This window comes from Hipposideros armiger, unplaced genomic scaffold (assembly GCF_001890085.2).
Source record: "Hipposideros armiger isolate ML-2016 unplaced genomic scaffold, ASM189008v1 scaffold_139, whole genome shotgun sequence".
Classification (NCBI taxonomy): domain Eukaryota; kingdom Metazoa; phylum Chordata; class Mammalia; order Chiroptera; family Hipposideridae; genus Hipposideros; species Hipposideros armiger.
The window spans coordinates 349,116-371,954 of NW_017731489.1; the positions used below are offsets into that span (position 1 = coordinate 349,116).

The window sequence follows — 22,839 nt, forward strand, 5'->3', positions numbered from 1 at the left end:
GCTGCCCGCTGCTCATTCTGTCACCTGGTGCCTGGGTTGCGGTTCTGGTTGGCGTATTTGGACAAACACTTCTGGGGGAACCATATGCTTGTCTTGTCATTCTGGTTCCATTCCTTGACCTTCTATTGTCTGGAGCCCAGCTCCACACTCTGCACCCTTGTAAGTGGTCCTGTCCCGGCCCCGGCCCAATGCCCTGAGCACCTCCTTAGCGAGTGAGGGAGAGATCTGGGCAAAAATGTCACTACTCTGTTTTCCTCAAATAACAGTAGCAGCAGCAGCAGTGGTAATAGTAACAGTGACAGTAAGAGCTGAGAAGTTTTATGTGCCAGGCAATGTGTTAAGCGTATTCTACTGGGTTGTAGGAAAAGTCATGACACATTTTTGCAACGAAAAACACAGAAAACATATGTTATGACTTTTCCAACAACCCAATATTTGCACAATCTCCTTTCACCCTCACAAAAAACAAGACCTAAAAAATATGATTATTACAAGGTCTGACAATTAAGTTCGAGAACTTGTTGCAACAATGTTGCTAACCTTTTTTGATATCAGAGGGATTCTTCATTATGACTTTGTACCAACTGGACAGACAGTTAACCAAGTTTACTATTTGGAAGTGCTGAAAAGGCTGCGTGACAAAGTTAGACGACCTGAACTTTCTGCCAACAATTCATGGCTCTTGCATCACAACAATGCACCAGCTCACACGGCACTGTCTGTGAGGGAGTTTTTAGCCAGAAATAAATAACTGTATTGGAACACCCTCCCTACTCACCTGATCTGGCCCCCCAATGACTTCTTAATTTACCTGAAGTAAAGGAAATATTAAAATGAAGACATTTTGATGACATTCAGGACATCAAGGGTCATCAAGGGTGATACGATGACAACTCTAAGGGCCATTCCAGAAAAAGAGGTCCAAAATTGCTTTGAAGGGTGGACTAGGCGCTGGCGTCAGTGCATAGCTTCCCAAGGGGAGTACTTCGAAGGTGACTGTAGTGATATTCAGCAATGAGGCATGTAGCCCTTTCTCTAGGATGAGTTCTCGAACCTGTCAGACCTCGTATTTCTGAGTTTGAGAGGCACAGTGGCGGTACAGGTTTGTGCTGGTGCAGGGTTTACACCCCACAGGTGTGACTGCAGAACCTGTATTCCTAGACGCAATGCATGAGGGGCCCTGGGAGAGAAGGGAGGCAGCGAGGGCACCGCGGTGGCAACTGTGGTCCTCACAGAGGAAAAACATTCCATTCCTGCCTCTTGTGGGGAGTACTCTGCTGGAGGGAGGCCCTGCGAGGAAAGCGGAGAGCTTGGACCTTTGTAAAAAAGTAAACCCACATGTCTCCTGCAGGAGAAATGTGGAAACGCTCCACAGGGAGGTGGAGCTCACACGTCTGGATGACGAGGGGCCTGATTCCAGCCACTCAGAGACACCTCCTGCTGCCCCGTGTCTCGCTCCTCTGAGGTGGCCACACTGAGAGCCGCTAAGCGCTGCGCTCCAGGGCCTCGGGGGTTAATAAGGCCCTATGAAGAGCTGGGTCCAAGGTCTCATGCTCTCCAGACTCCTGAAGGACCACAGTCACGGTGCCTACCCAGCCGTCTCACCTCCTCTGTGTAACTAAGTGTCCAGCACTTTCAGTTAGAGTAAAGGCAGCGGAAACGCCTCTTCCCCAGAGTTCACTCCTCAGGGTCTCAACAGGTTGAGAAGGTGCAGCCCCACCCACGGATGAGATGAAGGCTCCGGCTCGTCGGGCTGTGGTCACTTGGTGCCTCCGCGTGTCCAGGCTCAGGGCTGGAAAGCATCGTGAGGTGCCTGCCACACAGCCAGTGTCCAGCTAGATAGCCACTTATGGTCCCAATGGACCATGATCGATCTGTTTTTTCAGTAACACCTGTATCATCACTGAAGCAGCCTTCTTCCTCAAATTGCTCATGGAAATTCCTTCTGCGACATTTTTGCAGAATTATTATTATTACAACTTAGCATTGGCATAACATTTTATATGTGCAGCGTGTATTACAGTCTGCACATTAGCTTATTTGGGAGGTCTAAACAGAAGTCCAATGTTGTCTCTCCACCTTTGTGTGAGGCCATTGGGATGAGGGTAATTTGGAGCGTGCAGGTAAGCTAGATGCTGTTATTATAATGGCTCAAATGTGAGTCTGGAGGCACACCCAGCGGCAGGCGACAGGAAAACCAAGTCCTCTGTTCGTCCCCGCACAATCTCTTCCTATGACATGGTCTGCGCCAGTGGCCAGGCCCTGGGTCGCTTCTGGGCGACTGACACTATTGAGTTCACATCACACTTCATCGGTTTTCCATTGGCATTACCCTCTGACACCTCCCGCAGCCACCCCCACTGTCCTTAGAGGAAAATACGCAAAAGCAAGGAGCACGGCCACCCCCCCCCCTGCAGCAGGGTGACCTGCCACTTAGAGCCTGTGCTACCCGGCTGAGGAATGCCTTGGAGCCCTCAGGGAAGGGCGGACGCAGTGACCCCGGCGATCCTTAGGTGAGTGCTGCTGGAGGCCCGGCATGGCCCCTACTGACCTCAGCAGCTCCCTGCCAGGCGGCCAGAGCTCAGGACAGCTGTGGACCTGGCGGCGGCCTCTCAGAACTGCCCTGGGCGGCGCTCTCCCACAGCGTGCTGTGGCAGTAGGATTCAGGGAGGCTGGGAAGGGAGAGCTGACGGAGGGCTCTTCCGTGAGGGAGGACGGGCTAAGTGGGCCTGAGGTCAGGCTCACACAGGCTGAGGGGGTGCAGGGCCAGGGCTGCCACACAGGGGAGGTGGCCTTCACGAGGGCCCAGCAGTCTCCAGGCGAAGCAGGTTCCCCGGGCTGACGGGGCAAGCAAGGTCAGTGGGGGTTGACAAGAGGAGGCTGGGCTGTTAAGAGCCCCAAGTCCAGGCAGCAGCCACAACAGGAGGGCACCCCGCCCCATTCTTTCTTTTCTTTCCATTAGACTTCAGTTGTCTTTTTCACTTTCAATCCCTATTTCCATTTAGAAGATACGGGACTACCTTTCTCTACCTTCTAAAGGCTTTAAAGATTCTTTTTACGGAGTCAGACTTAGACCAAGATAAGTCACGTAATGACATGGGTTTTCATGAAGAGTCACTGCTCCCTCAGCTGCGGCCCCCCACAGACAGACCCCCCACCCTTGGGTACAGCACTCACCCCACCAGTGGGTTTGGCTCTGGGCAACTGCACTCAGCTGACCTTGTCCAAAGAGAGGGAGGCCTCACACAGCAAGCGCTCCCCTGAAGGGACAGCTCCTCTCGCATGTGAGGGCCGTCACCTCTTTCTCCTCCTAACTGCAGGTTTCTTTCCAATTTAACAAATAGTCACTTCTCATTTTCTTCAAGAAACCTTCCCCTCAAGAAATGGGATTTTCCTACGCCTACTAACCCCCCTACACACACACACACACACACACACACACACACACACACACACACACACACACACACACACACACACTGAACTGCTGCTGTCTGCCATGTAAAACACATCCACACTCTGAAATGTGAAATAAATGAAGGTCAGCCCCAACGCAAAGTATGTTCTCAGTTCTCGGCGTTGCCCTTTGCAAGGAATAGTGACTTTTTCCACAAAGCATTTCTAACACCAAATACTTGGGATTACAGAGACGAGGTGAACAGAAAAGCTGTTTTCCTTCTCTCAGATTCTGTGCCCTATATTAACTCCAGCTATCTAGTCTGTTAAGTGGCAGCTGAGACTCTGCTTTTAAGCTTGGAGGGACGTGACGGGTGCTGACCAAGCTCCGGCCGCCCCTGAAGTCGCCTCCCCCCGATACCCTCATCGCCAACATGGAGACTGTTTCATGCACACTTATGTGCGCCTGTCATCAGGACGAAAATCCTCTCTAAGTAGACAACCAAGGCAGAATGACACTGCTATGAACGGCTAGCTGGCGTCTCCAGGCCCGTATTCCTGTTTGTTCCACGCCCCAACCCCACCCGTCCTGCCGTGGCATCTCATAAGCGAGAACTCTTGGCCCCATCCCAGACCTTCTGAACCTGAGTTTATGGAACGGGGCCTGGGAATCTGCATTTCAACAAGTTTCCAGGGCGGCTCTAATGCATGCCACAGGTGTACCCCCACCTCTCTACCCTTCAAAACCAGATGCTCACTTCCTCAGGGTTTCTTCCTAACCCTCCTCCACGCGTGCGTTTCTTTCATTCTTTGTTTGACACCTGTTCTCTCTCAGCCCTTTCTAACAGCCTTTCTGTTATTGAGGGGACTGCCTCCTCTCCGGCTCTTACCACGGACGCGGCCTTTCAGGATTCCCTGCCGCCCGCCTTGCCGGCTCACATTTCACTAATCTGTCTACCTGCTCCTCTCGAATGCTGCTCCCTGCCTCTCCTGTGATGATATTGTGACTGAATGCTTTCATAAATCCTCCCGGCAGTGTCTCCATAACACATTTTTCTGATCTACTGGATGTTGTTGTGGATTAGTTTTCTTTGCAGCCATATTTCTGGAGGAAGTTCCTGCTCCATCAGGTTCGTGGCTTGCACCCAGGAGAGGCCCTGCGGAGCCGCTGTGCGCTGCGGGGACCAGCCGCCCTTGACCGAGCCTCTTACTGGAGGAGCAAGCCCCGTCCTGCGTGCACGCTCTCCCCGCACCAGTCACAGGTCCTCAGAGGCTCTTCTGTTTGGCATATGCCCAGGCAATCCTGCCTTCTTCTCTCGCCGCTCATGGGTGAGAAAACAAGTCCCTTGGTTATTTTCCTAGAGTCAGAGAAAAACAGGGACTTGCTCCTGGGCTCTCATCGCATTTTTCTGCATCAAGCGACTTGCATTTTCTTCTCTCCTGCGAAGCAGCCTTTTCCCCACTTAGACCAAAGGCTACTTCAAGTGCACCTCACGCAGATACATGCAGACCCACTGCGTCATGCAGGTCAGACTTAAACAAACCACCTCCCTCCTTTTCATTTCTTCTTCCTTTGGTCCTTCATTATTGCCTATGTCAGTCACTTCCTTTCCGCTAAACCACTGTATCCTTCACTCCATTTTAATTTTCTTCTCATTTTCCTATTTTATGACCTGACCTCAACCTGCTTATTTTTTCCTGTTTCCCCACCTATTATTGACGGCCATCAATCCTCCTGTTTCATGCTCGTGTTTTCAATCTGTGCTGTGTCAGAATCACCTGAGGGGTGTTTTAATAACATAGCTCCTGGGCATTAACCCGCAGGCACTGGTATTTGCATGACGCCTCCCAGGAATTTTTCTTATGCAGACAGGGCTGTGAAGAACTCATTTATATTCTGTTATGGCTCACCAGTATCAATTCCCACATTGCCACAGTACCTGGTATTTGCGAAATGCCACGGAATCCCTTAATTGGCTATTTCTTACAACCTTGAGGACACTCTCTTAGGACAAGCCTTATGTGACTGCTGAGAAAGCTAAGGCTTTGAAGAAGGGACATCATTTGCCAAGCCACACCGGAAACAAAACTAAAACACCTCAAGGGGCCTCTGACCTCATCTGCTTTAAAGTTATTTCTTCACTCTATTCAGTGACTTTCAACTCTCATCCAGGGACACAGATTCTCACTCACGGAGGCCACCTTCTCAGAGCCTTTCTTAATGATTTCACCACCTAGATGACCCTGTCTTAAAAACAGCATCCAGGGGAGCTTGGCATTCCTCAGTCAGGCCCAGAAAATGGGAAGGAGACACGGCAGGAAGCCTCTCAAAACCTTATTTTCAGAACTCTTGATTTCTCATCCGTTCACATGGCCCAGTTCACATTCTTCCATGGGACACGTCTCCTCGTTTCTTCTTTTCATCCCCAGAGCTTGAGTGTGACAAAGTCCTGCTTCCGTAAACTCAGCGTACATCTTCTCTGAGTCCTTGGGGCAGGGAAAAGTGCATGTATTTTAAAAACTGTCTGGAAGGCTGAATTAGAGCAATTTTTTTCCCTGGGAGAGGGTTGTTCAGATATTAACACCCTCTATATGTTGAGCATGATAATCTTTCTCACTTCCCCACAAAAAGCAGCTTTTGCTTTGCTCATTAAAATGATTTGTTTTGGGTTTCTGAAGAGTATCATTTTTCAGGTAGCAATGCTTTATTCTTACTCCTTAAAAACGCTCTGCAAGTGCTTAAGCCTCAGTTAAATATGATTAATCAAACGCTAGTGCTTTTAAACACCTCCACCCCTTTCTTTAAATTGAGAAATGGAGCTGTTTGGGCAAGTTTATGAGGTGACCTTGATTGAATTAAAGGAGTCAGGGATGGGACAGACTTCAAACTCACATTCAATGATTTCTAAGAAATGACTTCCTTCCAATTATGCAGGAATTAGCATGAAATATTTTATTTCTGAAAGGTTAAAGGAATTCCTCTGAGAAAGATGCTCTCTTGTTACTAGCTTTTTATTGACCATGAGAGAGAAGGTGCTATGGATAGTTTTATATAAAGTGCTATGTTAAATTAACACGGTGCTGATAATCTGGCATCAATTATAATGTTCCTTAGGGGCCTAAATTTATATGGAAGGGGCAAAAAGTCCAATTTAAGTTTTAATTTCTTTTTCAAGAGCCCAAGGATCTAACAACTTTCAATTACCAAAAAAAAAAAAAAATTCAAGATATATTTTCCATCTGCAATAATTTCAACCAAGCTCTAGAGAAACAAGTTTCAGTTGTTACCTTACTTATTTCTTTGTTGTTCTTCCTTTTATCTTGCCATCCTTTACCTTGCCATCGTCGACCACCTTTTAAGGGCCTGAAGGAACATGTCATTTTTCCTGCTCTAAAGTGTAACAGTCTCTGATATATTTTATAATTACAGCAGAGGGATGAGGGTGAGCTGGACTCATGCAGTGGTCTGCGGACCCCAGGGTGTTTCTAAGGACAGTGCACCTGAGAAGAAGCCTGCATTTCTGCTACTTTCAACCTTAGATGGGTGTGTAGACATGGATTCTACATTGGAGGGAGACTGAGAGGTTATTAGAGAAAGAGACATGGGGCCTGGAAGTCACGTACCAGCGATGAGACTTGGGGCAAGTCAGTAAACCTCCATTAGACCTCAGGGTCCTCATCTGAAAAACATTGGCACTGCTGTAGGATTAAACAGATAAGGTATTTTGTTGTTTTGTGGATTTTTTTCTTTTCTCTACACTGAAAAAAGTATCCTTCGACAGACTAAAAGTTTTTTCTTCCTAGCTTTAATGTCCTACCCACTCATTGAACAAATTCTTGTCCACCTACTGTGTACAGTGCGATGCACTGGCCACTCGGGGAGGAAAAGATCCCAAACTCGCATTTGAGGGTCACATGGGATAGAAGGCCTTCCCATCTCAGCACGCTGTCACCCTTATGTGCTTAACACAAGCAAAGAAACAAACCAGACCTTCTCCAGGGATCAGACAGAGTTCGGATGAACAGAGATACACGACTTCTCAGTACGCTCAGCTCCCACAGTTCTTTATGGTAGAGCTTATTGGCTAGTGTTGCTGTGACTTCTGAGAGTACAGAGAGCAGGCACTGTATGGGCCCAGGACACAACACTATTCCAGAAGGAGCACTCTGATGATATGGGACTAGGATTTTTCAGAGGAGATAAGTAATGCTCTCAGATCAAAGGCCAAGTCTCCATTAGTCTTATAAGACTTTGCTGTTTTTTCCCCTTAATCTGGCACTGCAAGGAAAGTGATATCATGGTTCCATACACATTGTAAAGAGCCACTGAATATTCATTTTAATTTTATTGCTGCTTTGTATTATGATACTGCTTAAGACAATTCATGGATGCAAAGAGTGAAGGCTAGAAAAATGAATGGCTTTAGGATGCTCTGATTATGTAAACTATACCACAAAAGTCTAGTACAGCAGGTGGAGACATGCATTAAACAACTGACTGGCAAATAACTAAAGGAAGAATGAAATCTCTTAACCTCTCTCCAAAATATCTGCCAGATATGTGTTGTCTTGTAAGTTGTGCCTAAAAACTTGTAATTACAAAAATACCCAGTATAATCTTGCAGAATTTACTCAGCACTCCAACTAATTATTGTTGGAGGTAAACACACACACACACACACACACACACACACACACACATTGTTCTCATTAATTTAGAACATGGGGTGGGGAGGGGGAGGACATATTACTTCTACGATCTCTTCTAGATCAAAACTAAGGATTGATATTATTGTAGCTCCCACCCCCCAGACTTTTATCTTTAAGATTTATTAGGAGGTACATCTCATAAAGAAAAGCCTCAGGAGCAAGGGCGCAGCGGGAGCTCTTCAATAAGTCTTGAAATTAGATGGAGACGCAATAAACTGGTAACCTGCAGGTGGGCTCTCCCAGGCCCTGGGGACGCAGAGGAGACACGGGTGAGATGGGAAGTCACAGGGTTAATACTGTAGCTCAGGTCATCCCAGATGAACCACCACATCTGCGCCTGTGTTTTGAGAGGTGCCCTTACGTTTTTCTTCACCTGTTTGGAGAGTCAGGGAATGGAAAGCATGGGTTGTGACCGTGTGCACTTTACCAAAGGAAGCTCACAGCATGGCAGGGCTCCGTCCCAGTGAGCTTCACCTCTTCAGAGCATTTCTTCTGCTGCTTGCCTAACGCCATAGAGCAGATTGCTTTTGAGGAAATATATATCACTCAGCTAGGAAAGAGATCGTGCCAGTTTCCTGAACATTTTTAAAAGCTGGCATTTCTGTTGGAATGAGCTTCAAAACAGTTTTCTGGGTGTGGTGCCTGTGTTGAAGCCAATCTCCTGCAGGTTAGTAGAAAATACAGAAAATAATGGGAAGACTAAGCATATGCCCCGATCAGCTTTGTCTAGCTTAACATTCCAAAGTTAGAAACATCTCCAGCCAGCCTTTGCCTCCAAATGGCATCATGGTGCCATGCACATCGCAGGCATTCAAAATCCTTGGTGGATTTTATTTGGTTACAGGCTCTTAAGATGCCATGTAAGACATTTGAAGGATAGTCTGGAGCTTTTTTCCCATAATTCAGTGGTGCCATAGAAAGGTCATTAGCCTGGAAGGAAGGAAACCGGTACTGAGTTTTAGATTTTCTGCTTCCTGTCTTGGGCAAATAACAACTTCTCAACATGGGATTGCACATTCCTATTTGTGAGTGAAGGAGGGGCTTGTACAAGATGATTTCTAAGGGTTTCTTCCACATCTGAAGAGACTCATCGTTGCCAATCTCCCTGGGGATAAGAACTCAACATGACTGCCTAGTTTCGAACCTGAATTATTTCTTGGATCCTTAATTTAATAATTATGCACATATGACCAGCCCTTGGATAGAAAATAGTAAGACGGTACAGTCTGGGGAGGTAAGCATATTATGGCAAATTAAATGTGGACATTCCCTAGTTAATAGCAAAAGAAGGCAATTCAATAAATGTCCATCCTCTGATACTAGTTACTATTCATTGCCACTTTTGACTTTCCTGAATGATTGGAAATGGCCAGATGGTATTTCCCAGTCAATATGAATTTTACCCCAGATTCTCCTAGGTAATTCTAAAATTACTATTTATTATAGTTTAATTATGAATATAGTACATGTACATATTGTGGAAATTTTTTGAGATACACAAAGAATGTACAAAGAAAACAAAAATCATCTTCAATCATACCATCTAGAAGTAATCACTCTGAATGGATTGACCTACATCCATACAGATTATCTCCTAACATACAAACTGTGAATACAGCACATACACAAACACACGCCTGGAACGATCTATACATCGATTCGTAACTGCTTTTACCATGTGGGCAGAAACATCTGAAATGGAGTCACTAATGTTAAGGGGCCTGAAAGCGAACCTGGAGGGGGGGGGGTGTCACTAGGGGAGTTGGCCTTATGCACGTCCACACCTGGATGGAATATAAACTTTTAGCCTCTGCCAACAACAAACAGCTATGTCTGTTGCCATTCTCAGGCGGAGGCTTATTTCTATGAACTCCAACCTAGCAATGAGCATGGTAACCTATCTAATGTAGACAGATGTTAGTTACATTTGTCTGTGCCAATCATTATTCTTTCAAATCAACTTAGGTAAGCCGGCAGGTTTTTTGCCTTTATAAACTTTTGTCTTTTTCCTCCCTCCTCGGAACACATTTCCTGTTCCTCCTGAATCTGTGTCTCCCAGATTTAATTCCTAAAGACCCCAAGTAAACTTCAGGTTTGCTTTGCAGCCTCAGTTCTTTCTTGTGCAACAATCACTTAACAATATATTGAGAACCTTCTCTCGTGGCATTAGATGGTCTTTGGAAGAATGACTTAATTCAAGGCTGCGTATAGATATGCGATTAATTAACCAGTATCCCAATGTTAGAGATTGATGTGTTTCGAGTGTAATTCTGATCACTGAAAATTTAGGTAACTGTGTCAAGCGGAAATGACCCAAGTGGAAAGCAGGGGCCCCAGGGCCACAGCAGTTCTAGAAGTTATGGTGGGCTCATGAAAGAACCTGTGACACCCTGCCTGAAGCATTGCAACATAGATTCCGTCCTGAAACTCATCCAAGAATATTTTTCCCTACTTCTCTGCTAGGGATGGAGAGTAAAAAAAAAAAAAATGTCCCTTCTTTAGCCACATCCCAGAAGATGTGACACACTGTGCCCCAGAACTGGGGGGAAGATCTGCTGGGTCGTTAGCCTCTCCCTGATATCATGGATATTCACCCAAGTGAGAGAGGAGTCTCTAAGCCATTTAGATACAGGAGGGCTTACTATAACATTAATTTCTAACTGCTATAAACTTCAATTTCCAAGGCTTCTAAGTACAGTAAGTCCTCACTTAACATAGTCGACAGCTTCTTGAAAACTGTGACTTCAGGCAAAACAACATATGATGAAACCAATTTTACCATGGGCTGATTGATTGAAACAGGAGCTATGTTCCTACGACATATTTCTGGTCACAAAAACATCAGCAAACTTCCAAATACTCAACGCACTTTTAATATTATACATTGAAATAAATGTGAGCTATAGGTGCATTTAAGAAAGATGAATAAAAACAAGTAAGCTCCTTATTTCCAGCCCTCTTATTCCAGTTCAGGCTGGAGGTGGTCAGAGCCTGTCCTGACAGCTCAGGGGGCCAGGTGGAAACCAACCCTGGACAGGACAGGATGCCCTTCCATCACAGAGCACACTCACACCCACACTCACACTCACACTGACTAGGATGCTAGACACCTAACCGATTCGCCTCACGTGCACATCTCTGGGACCCGGGAGGAAACCTGAGACCCTGGAGAAATCCACACAGACATGGGAGGAGGTGCAAACTCTACACACGGTCAGTGGCCCCGGCCAGGCATCAATTACTTTTCCTCATCGACATTATAACAAAATGGCATCATTCGAGGGCCTGCTGTATAAGTATCATATAGTGGCTGGTGGAATTTCTAAGAAAGGGGAGAAAGTAATTATTTCTTTCAATTACTTTTTTTCATTAGTTATGTGGCACCGAACTGAGCATGGCTAACTAGAATTCTCTCGGATGTCCTCTTGTCGTCACGTTCTGTATTCATACAGTAGACCTAGCGTTTTCAGGCCTTTGATTAATGAAGGTTTGGGTAACAGTGTTAGGAGTCTAGATACAATAGCTTTATGTCACCAACTGTGTTTTGATGAACAATGCAGTATGAACGCATGGGAGAATTAGGACAACAATGTTCATAAACAGTCCATCACTGTGCTAAGAAGTTGCTAAAGCATGTGTTTTAATATGGTCTGGTATTGATTCTCTTGGCCAGTGCCCCACTTATAGTCACACTTTAAGTTTTAGATGGAGAGGAACACAAGAAAATCAATAGACACTATCTCTCCACTACCAACCAGCTACATGTCTATAGCTTGTCTGCCACACTCACATTTAAGGGACTTGATAGATGCTTTTGGGAGGTCTGATCCAGTTATCAGGCTTTTAACATTCTGAGGTGTCCTCTTTGACCACCTCAAAGATTACAGCTTCGATTCTCAAAGGTTCACGTGAAAGAACATACTATTCATTCTATAGTTTCTATTTCATTAACATACAAAAAGGGAGCCTGAAAAAAAAACCACTCGCTGGTTACACAAGGAGGTCTGTCTGAAAACAAAATCATGTCGAATTATTGTGTCTGAGCTTTTAAAAATACAGAGAAAAATGCTTCTATTGTTAAGTTGTGCAGAAGAAAACAAATTGGAAACCACAGCCTTTCGCAGTGTTATAACTAACCTGCTTCTCTTTTCTTCTTTATTATTCATTTTCAGATTTTACAACATGACCAGGTATTATTTTTATACGAAAAACAGATTTTGTGTTTAAAATGTTACACACTGCTGGAGTGCAATGGGCTGATCTACTAGAAGTGTTTTCTGTAAGCACCGATAGAATCGCAGGTGAGCACTTGACAATCTGTGCCAGTGTTAAAAAGGGACAATCCTTATTTCACAGTCAGAAGTTCCTACTTATTATTTACAAACTAAAAGGAAAAATTAGGGATAAATACTACTAAGGAATTTTTTCCTGTGCTTAGGAAACAAACAAACAAAACAAACTTATACACTTACCCAGATTCTGTCATCTAACTTCCCTCAAAAATACTCTGATTTTTTCCAGAAGTTGTGCAAACCACATTTAAAATCCAACAGCACTGTATTAATTTAGCTCAAAGATAAGCTGAAAACATATTTCAACATCCTGTCAGAATGAGATGCTAAGAGTGTCAATAAAATGACACTAACATAAATGTAAATTCAGATTGCTGTTACAAGTGTCTGCCTGGCTCTGGGAAGGTGTTAGATTGCTATAGTATTTTCCATAGCAACTTTGCATCTTATTACATAAATATTCCCCCAGTATCCTTCAAGTCTGCTAAGAAAACAGGATTAAATCTACTCTCCTACGTAATGATCCTGCATCAGCCCTAATCAGGACGAAATGCCCAGAAAACATAATAGACTGCGATCTAGATCGTAGTCATTTTCTGGCAGTTGAGGGTATTCCACCACTGGGGTCTGTGCACAGCGGCACCTGCCACTCACTGGCCATTTGTCTGTAGCCTTCCCAGGTTAAGGGCTCTGTAGCTCTTCCTGAAAATTGGCTGTTAACTTCCTCACTTTTCTGCCCTGCTTACCCAAGCCCATCATCAGCCTAAACCCTTCACCAGGCTCCAGGGGCTCATGTCACTGGGCAAGAAGCCAGCACTTAACAGAGCAGGAGTCTGCCCCGCAAATGCAGCTGGGAGCTTGGGCTGGTGTGTCACACAGGAAAGCATTCAGAAATCCCACCCAGCTCCAAGCTTGGCCCGACTTGGCATGGATGCTTGGAGAGCCTCCGCGAGGGCTCAGCCGGGTTTCGTGGAGGTGCAGCACGGTTGGGTGGTTAGAGTATCGGGGAAATTCCATGCTTTCCTGGACACAATGCGATTTCAGCAGCACACATCAATTTCACGTGAAACACATGCTTATGGAAAATGCGTGCATATATGAGAGAGATGTCAGGACGATAGGTGCTACATAAAAATAAAATTATAAGGTGGCTAAGCCGGACGACAGTTTCGGCTCCAAATGTGAATTTATAATATAAACAGGTAAACACAGTCTGGTTGGGCAGAAGGAGGCTTCATGACAAAGGAGACCTACACTGCAGTTCAATCCAATAACGTCTGTCTCTTTCACTTGAAAGGTAAAGCAATTTACAAAGTAAATTATTTCTACACTTTTCAGAAACATGTCCCGTATGAAAACAGAACTGTAAGTGTTTATGAAATCAGGGCACTGAAAAATCTACCCAAAATAAACACATATTTAAAATTCTTTGGCAAAATTAGCAAGTGGGTTTTTTTCTTTCTTTCTTTTTTTTTTTTTCTTATTAAGGATGAAACAGAAATAAGGCTTGGCTCCCTGGAAACAAAGGTCTATTTCAAGAGTTTAGGAAGGATGCAGGCTACTCAGCCCACCCCGGAAGATTCAGCGCATCGTCTTTAAGCCATATTAGTTGTAATTAACCACATTTTCTTGTTTGGTATTTGCGTTCCCAAAAGATATTCTTTTGTGGTTGCGCATAAAAAGCTTGTCTTTCACTTGGAGGTCGCTGATGGATACACACCACTGCTCTATCTGTCCTTCAGGTTGTCATTACATGTGAAAACAGAAGTCTGCAAACAGCTTATTCCTCCAAGCTTCCTCTCCGCACTGACACCCTGCCTTTGGGGTCTGCTGGTGCCGGAAGCTCCGCCCCTGGCAGGTGGCCTCAGACTGAGCCATCTCACTTTCCATGCTGAATGCTGTTGTCCCTCTGCCTAGTTCTCAGTGACTCTAGAGTGAGCCTGCTTAGGTCACCTGCAATGCAATGGCAAGCTTCCACCAGCTGTGAGAGATACGGTCCCATTCAGTTGGCCCTGTCTGTCTACTGCAGGACCCCCTGTCTCACAACCAGTAGCCCCTTCCTTCTGTACCCAGTCTGGTGCTGGGGGGCAGCAGTGAGCCTCTTCTTAGGCTCCTGCCTGATGGTAACCTCCCCATTGGGCATCCTTTATGTCTTTCAAAGGCATTGAATTTCAGGAAATGAACTAAATTATTAAAACAGGCAGTCCTAGTGTTCAAATAGAGCAAGGGGATAGCCAGAGAGAGACTTATTATTATTAATTTTTTTAACCTAAAGCTCCCAGATACATATAAACGATTCAGACAGATGGACTACTGCTAGTTCCAAATAAACTTAACTAGGAGTCCCTAATTTGACTGAGCTGGCTGAAAGAGCTGGAAAATCTTTATTTGAACTGCTATTAAAATTTAAAAAAAAGTCTGTACCTATATTGTGGTGAGTTTCCATGGAAAATTGACAACGCAGAAAACACTCTTGGTAGTTAAAAGAGTATTGACTCTTCAGCGAATCCAGAGTTTAAATGAGGTGTGATTAAAATCCAAGAACATTTGTGCTTTATGGAATGGTTTAAGGGTTGTCTGTTAAGCAAAGGATGTATTCATTTTCACTCCCCTAAAATTTGTGTTCAAAGTACAATGTGTGCTCACTAAATATTGGATGAGGTGCATATACTGGGTAGCTATGTTCATTTTGGTTCACACTGAATTTAAATTAATGGCTTTAGAACATGTTTGGCATGAGCCATTATATTTTTATTAACTTAAAATGTTTATTTCTTCTCTTCTAAAAGTGTCTCATACCCTTGGGCGCAGGGTAGATGGTGTCTAACCCTCTCTGTATCTTCTGGATCCCACAGTGCCTTGAACATTAGAAGGTGCTTGACAAATGTTGGTTGAGAATTACAATGATGCTGAGTTTCAACTTTCTGAGACGTAGCCTATTAAGCACATGGCCCTGAATTTTATATGTATAAAAGTTCTGAGCATGTTGGGAAAGGAACCATCTTTGTTTACACATGCTTCTTAATGCCTGCGGTTTAAATCTAATCAGAGCACACGTTCTTAGGGTTACCATCTGCCTATCAATTTACAGGACACAGGCATAAAAAACAAAGGCCAGAAGAAGGGGGATATGCAGTTGAAGTCAACAAGCTTTTCTTGGGCTCTGACTTGGTGAAAGGCCTAAGGCCAGGTGCTGGAGGATGAGTAAGGTAATAAGCAGAGTTAAGAGTTACTAAATGTACTTACTAACAGGTACTTACTACGTGCTCAGCGCTGTAAGAAAGGGCTTTACACACTGACTCATTTAACTCTCACAATAGATACTATGGCTACTCAGGCTCTGCGTTTGAGGCCTCACAATCTGGGACAGACTTCCTCTTTTCTTCTCTCGCCTGCTCTGCCCTCACTGCCCACCTGGGGAAGGAGAAGGAGAGAGAGAGGCAGGAGGAAGAATAGACCTGGCTTGTCAAGTTGGGCTTGATTCCAGTAGGAGGCAGACTATGCAACGATCAATTCAATTTTTTTATCAAAGCTTATCTTCACAGGCTTCAGAACAGGATGCCATCTTCTTGAACGAATGCTTCAATAAATCTGTCCTGATTTTCCAATTTATTAACAAAACTCATTTTCATTTTTTTATCAGCATCTTAGTTTTGCTCCGGCAAATTCCCTTTGCCCCTTGAGGTTCAGCTGACGAGGAACAGTGAACAGCCTGCCCGGAATTATATCGTATGTACAGCAGCATTGGGGAACTCTAGCCAAAGACACACTGTAAATTATGATGCGTGGTAAAAAGCAAAAGTACAATGAATTATTCTTCATAACCAGAAGATCAGAGATATATTGAACGTTGATTAAAAAAGAATTAACTCAAGATATGATACAAGCCCTCATATAACGCACTGTGCCCTCTCTAGTTCTCTCCAGCTCCCCCTCAGAGATAAAACTGTGCCTGTCAGTTTGTCTTCTAGGAGAGAGATGAAGAGGACAGCCAACACTGGCGACCAGACTCAAGGTCCTGTGGGGGCTGCCTCACCACAGACCTCCCACAGGCAGGAGGCTCCCAGGAGGATATCCCCCCCTGGAATTTCCAAGAATTCCTGAACTACTGCTCAGGAGGTCTGAGGCACAAGTCTCACTGTTTCAGCAGAAAGGAAAAAGGCAAGGGCTTCTTTAAAGGGGAGAGGGTTTTACTTCTATTTCAGCGTTTGGCAATTCCCCTGTCAGTGAGTTAGAGCGACATTTTGAGAAGCCTGCTCATGGGTGGCTGTCACATGCACATCTGGCCTAAAATGAGTGCTGTGTCACCTAAGGAGATGTGTCTGAAAGGTGTGTTTCCCCTCAGACTATGGGGCCTCGTCCCTTCGTCCCTCCACCCCCCCCCCCTTGAAGCAGCAGTTTGATGAGGTCTGAGGCTTGGTAAAAATACCAGACGGGGACTCTTGCTCTCCGCTGTGTCCCCTGTACGCCGGCTGAAAGAAAAACAGCTGCCTGCCTGCCTTTTGGAGGGATCTTCGGGGCCCAGTGGAATCAAAAAGGTTAGTGGCTTGCCTTTCCCTCTAATCAGTCCTGGGCTTCCCTCATAAACCACACGCCACGTTCTCTGGTCCATCTCATTTTGAAAAGCACGAAAAAGGCTTTGAACTCCTGGGGACCTGGCCTTTGAACTCGAGTTCTTTCATCTCCTCCCTGAGAACTTGCACTGTTGTACTCATTAATTCCACTGACCAAGGAACAAACCTAGCGAACGCTTCTGGGAGTTCAGGTCTCATTTCTCAGATGCCTGGGGTAAACCAAGGGGGGTCTGGGGGAGAGGGCTCTTCAGTCCACCTTCCAGAGAGGACCCTGTGGTCCCTGCCGAGGGGTGGGGCGAGCCCCTCAGCTCCTCTGTGGATGCTTCTGCAGCAGGCAGCAGGTACCGGCTTGCAGCCACGTCTGCAAGATCCACTCCGCCAGCCTACTGCTCGGAGTCATTATTATTCTGGCTCGATCCTAAGCAGGCTGTGAAACTATACATATTTCTTACTTGGGAAACGGATAGGTTTTTTTTTTTTTTGGTCTTGTTTTTTTTTTTAAAGTCACCCCTCCCCCCTCTAAAAAAAAAAGCCACAAGTTCAAATCAAAACTTCTGATAAATTCAATTCTTTTCTCCTACACCTATTTTATAAGGATGTGAAGGAGCCAAGTTTCATGGAAACATGCCTCTCAACCAGAGGTTTCAAAAATGATGAACACTTCTGCGAGGAAAACAATTTTTATTTCTTTATTGGAAAAATTTCCTTGAATTTAAGAAAATCACACTAAAAGGCGCTCTTTTGTTATACGAAGGTTTGCAGAAGAGAGATGCTATGAGGAGGGTGGTTTCCTCAAATAAGCCAATCCTAACCCAATAATCAAGCAGTCCTGGGAAATCTGATATGGGCTTATTAGGAGACATACAGTGACACATACATGCCAGGTTCGTTTTTCAGACAAAGGGTATGTGGCTTCAAATAATAGTGGCATGGGGCCTTTTTTAATGCTGAGCTTCTGAAAGATTTAAATAAATGGAAATGGAGGATAAAAGAGAAAATTTCCAAGGCAGCGGTTCTCAAACTTCAGCAAACATCAGAATTCTCTGGAAGGAGTAAACCCCAGATTGCTGGATGTTTCTCATTCAGTAGGTCCCAAGAATACACATTTCTAGTAAATTCCTAGGTGACGCTGATGGTGGACTGGGGACCACGCTTCTGAGAGTCTCTGCACTAAGGAAATTAAACTCCTTTCGGATGTGCCTGGAGGAAGGGGCTTTTCCTCCCACCGTTATTTATGTCTCCGGCATGCTTGTCTAAAGCCCTGGAAGAAACAGCACTCCGACCACTTTACAATTGGGATGACCTGGTCATTTTGGAATCTTGGTTTTGGCTTCTACCGACAAATTAGCAAAGGTTCCTCTGGTCACCTGAACCTTTCTGCTAAAAAGCATGGGACAGGTTCAGTGTTTTATTCACTGGCACATATGAGGAGACAGAGCAAAGCTATGCCATGTCTCTAATTTGCTTTTCTGATGATGGTGGCGCTGCGGGTCTGCCCAGGCCCTTTAGACAACACTCTCCCGCTTGGACACGCAGTCTCCCTTGGTGTCTCTTATGTTTGAGCGAGCATTTCTCTGGGCTGATTTGACAATACCAAGGGATTTGCATACACCTAATTGGAGGAGAGAGTTTTAACTCAGTATCTCAGAGGAGACACAGCACATAAACCGAGGTGCCTTCTGAGCCTCTCTCCTTTTTACAATTCTAGAGTGATGCCCCTTTTTTGGTACCCAGTGAGCAAACCCTTCAATCGCAGGTTAGGTGAACTCAAGTTTATTGGAAAAAAGTCTAATTCTCCAGCACATTGGCTCAGAGGCTAGAAAGCTTCTTTGGGGATTAAACAATTCTCATGTTCAAAGTACACTGACTGAAACGAGATTTTTATCTGTATTTCAGCATTAGCGGTGGCTGTCATACTCTGGAAAAGGATTTTTTGTGGGAACAGGCACATATCCCTGAGAAAAATCTAATGGCCCTAGACCCACATATAAAGAAACATCTGGAACAATTTAAATTAGTATGCTCCTAGGAGGGAAATTAAAATTCTGTTAATTAAAGGTAGAGTCACTCAGAGATGAAGGTTTATCATAACTCAAATAAACGTGAGTTATGTGGTCGATTCCCAATGCATATGCCCCAACTCACAGTAGGAAGGCCACATGACACGTCACGGGTACACGGCAGTTGTCAGCGTTACCTGATTCGTCGACTCTCATTTTTTTAGTAGGGCTGTCACAGGTCTCCTCATCTGACATTTCCATCTCTTCCTCGCGCCGGATGCCCATGAGCTGCTCACTTTGAGCATTCCGGAGTTCCTGGAAGTTAAGAATACGCGAAGGTCAGTCACAGACACACGTCAACAGACCTTTTCCCAGTGGTCTTCTAGTTATGATGACTGACATACGAACGCTTAGAGTCTGAATTTCCTACCTCCCAAACATTGCCCCACCCAATCTAGGATAAAGTTCTGAGGGGTATGGGGTGGGGGTAGGGGGTGGAAGGACAGGATTTGCTATCAGGCTTGGGGTAAATTCCTGCTCACTAATCAAGAGCCAAGGGCTCTTCAGCAAATTATCCAATCTCTCGGAGCCTCAATTTCCTCATTTGTAGAAAAGGAGATAATACCATCTACCGAGCAGGACTGTTGTGAAGGTAACACAGAAATACCTATCACCATGACTGGCACATAGGAGGGGCTCCTAGCTAATGATCAGAAATGAGCAACAAAAACTTTTCAAAGGCCCCGTCTACCACTGACCTACTAGGTAACTTCAGGAATGTTCCTCAGCTCTCTTAGCCTCAGTTTACTCACTGGAATACTGTGATGATCATAGTTTTGAGGATAAAGTAAGTTAATGTGTGTAAGACACTTAGCATCATGCTAGGCACATGGTTCTCTAAGCTGATAATGTAGACCACTATTATACTTCACACAAAACAGTGCCCCTGTGTGTGTGCATGTGCCCATGTGTGATCACTCCTCATACACACACACACACACACACACACACACACACACACACACAAGCACAACCCATTCAGATATCCAAAGTGTAAAATTCAAAAAATGTTGGAGGGCAAAATAAAAACAGATGCCTTCTTTTGGGTGTTCCACACGATCGTGTAGGCTTTATCGTTTTTGTTGCGATGGCTGCTTTAGCATCCTTTAAAGACCTTAGCGCCATAACGTATGTTCTCCACTTGTTAGAGGTGTGGCTGCAGTCAAGGCATTTATTTCTTTGAGCCTTTGTCAACTCACCCAAAAGTGGGGAATAGTAGCAATACAAGGTTGTCTGAATGGAAGAGTGTATGTGAAAACTTGTAAAAAGTAAAGGGTGACAGAATACATTTTTTACAACTGTGCCTAAAAATCAGGGCACTGTAGTCCTTTTGGCTAAATAATTATATTATGATTTTGCATCAATCTGTATATTATGTATTTGTGAATCCTTATCCATTCTGTTCTCTTATATGTACTGTCCTCAAAAAAAAAGGGGGGGGTGTAGGGAAGGCTGCCTTTTCCTTTTTTTACCCCATTTAAGTTGAAGTCTCTAAACAAAAGTCAAACAGTGAAAATGACTTCATTTTATAATAAATGAACCTATGAGTAACAATAAAACTCAATTACAACACTTAATGCATTAATGGCACGACTTTAAGCATAGTTCTAGTGCCCATTCAATCAATGTGCAGATATCAGTCTGTGTTACGGGTTCTCTCAATTCACTTCTCTCCTTAGCTCATAGATTATAACTGTAGCACAATGGAAAAGAAATTATTTATTGCTTACAGCATTTGCATGGTCAACTCTGACCCCTGGGAATCACCACTGCAGAAGACAGGGAAAGGGGTGGCAGAGAGGCAAGGTTCCAGGGACAGGGACACCCATCACAGGGCACTCCTGACAGGCTGCCAGGAGGACAGGCCATGTCTCCTTACTTGACTGTGCCACCCAGGAGAAAGAGGTGCCAATTCTGCTTTAAACAACACCACTGGGGATCAGAGGCAGATGGTGCACGTGATTAGTGGGGAAGTTTTTAGGTTGCGAACAGCTAATTTTTCTGCCAACAAAGAGCCCAATTCCCCAAGAGGTGGCCTGAAAATACTTAAAACAAGGAAAAGTCAGCGGGGGGGGGAAAAAATAAAGGAGGCTGAAAGGGCCTATTGTTCCGTCCCTACCATTAATGACAAACTTTCACACAGTAGCTAGCTTTGCTTGTAGGGAAGGGCGGCAGGAAGAAAAAGTGGGAGGGGAAGTAAGGAAGAGCTGAGGGCGTCCCCACCGGGTGCCCTCGTTTCAGCAGTAAATCACTAGTACACTCTGATACATCTGTAAAGGTGTTGCAGATAATTAACAGATGCTGTACATGGGAACGTGGAAAAATCAAGCCAATTATCAAGCTTATATGCAACTGAGAAATCATCCACAATGTTAAATTACCAACTGGTACTTAATCAATTAAGCGACATGTAGGAAAGAAAAATCAAAGGTAATTTAGAACCCTATTGCCTAGTATATCACAAGAGGTGGTGGGAGGGGCAGCGAGTCACAAAGACCCTTTCCAGGAGCACCTCTACCAACTGCATCCCTTTCTACCTCCCAGGAGGGAGCGCAGCAAGCAGGCTTCCTTGGAACAAAGCTGGACGCCTTGCCTGCCCTGCTCTGCCCCAGCCCCAGCATGGGGGGGCCAGGGCTAGCGGAGGGGATCGGACACGGCAGGAAGTGTGACTTAGAGCAATAACTGATGTTCGCTGAAGCTTGTGTACTATAATGTCAGCCTTTTTATGCCCAGGTTTATTCAGCATCATGCCATTTGCCTTTCTCTCAACATTTCTTTTAATCATGCTTGGTTTTTATGTGAAGGAAAAAGAAAATAAACAATTCATAGATGCTCCCCAAGTCTGAATCACAGTTTATAGATTCTGATTTGGGTTTCATGACCCTCAACGTGTATCTGTCATAAACAAGGGCTCTTTGCTCCTGAAAATCAACCTTCACTCCGATTGATCTCCATTCAGTGTCTAGGAGAGCATTAAGTAAGCGCCCTTTGTTTTTCTGGCCCCTGAAAAATGAAAGAGGAAACCCACCTCCTCCTTAGTCACAGTCCTGAACGGAGGAACAGAACTGCGTCACTCACCGACCGCCTTCTTAGGCATTTGTGAACAAAATAAAAAATGTCTTTCTTAACAATAAATCGCACTAGCACTTTAAGTGTCCCATTATTGTGAAGTCATTCGGAATTCACCATAAAAACAGTGATAATAAAGAATTCATTTGGCATTCATGTGGATATTATATCTAGTGCCATTGGTATTGAACTGTAATTTAGCATTAGTTAATGGGCACTTAAAATGCTACCCAAATGACTGATATCACAGTGCTTTGTGCTTCCTCAAACTCTATGAAACACTTATTTTAAAGTGAGAGTCAGAATCATTAAATACATAAACCTTACCTTCTATAAGTTTGAAATTTTGAAAGAGGGGAGTTATCATTTAGAGAACTTTAATATCAACATGCTAGAGATGGAGAGGCATCCACATAAGAAACATTCTCTCATTAAAAAAAAAAGAAGAAGAAGAAGCAAAGACAATATACTTACTTTTAAATTACAGGTTAACAGTGTACAGTACACTGTGGAGTTAAAAATAACAGCTGGTCGACCCATGACTAATGACACACTCTGAACCTCCCAGATGGCAAAGAAGTTCTAGTTCTGGACTCCTTCCTTGGGGTAAATACTCACACTTCACACATTCATTGGTGCAGAAGGGTGGACTTGGCTAGCCTGGCCCTTCACCCCCCACCCCCTCCCAGGAATGTGCTCGGGTAGGGGTGTGACATCATCTCTGGCCAGCACAGGGGA

The 22,839-nt window shown here is 44.6% G+C and overlaps 1 protein-coding gene across 8 annotated transcripts in view; it reads right to left on the reverse strand.

The window, feature by feature from the left end:
* Positions 1–22,839, reverse strand: part of ENOX1 (ecto-NOX disulfide-thiol exchanger 1) — a 524,830-nt gene that overhangs the window by 80,037 nt on the left and 421,954 nt on the right. For all 8 annotated transcript variants that reach the window (XM_019650344.1, XM_019650343.1, XM_019650337.1 and 5 more), the window contains one exon: positions 19,170–19,287. In XM_019650344.1, the coding sequence (XP_019505889.1) occupies positions 19,170–19,287 (118 nt within the window). The remainder of the gene's footprint in view (positions 1–19,169; positions 19,288–22,839) is intronic.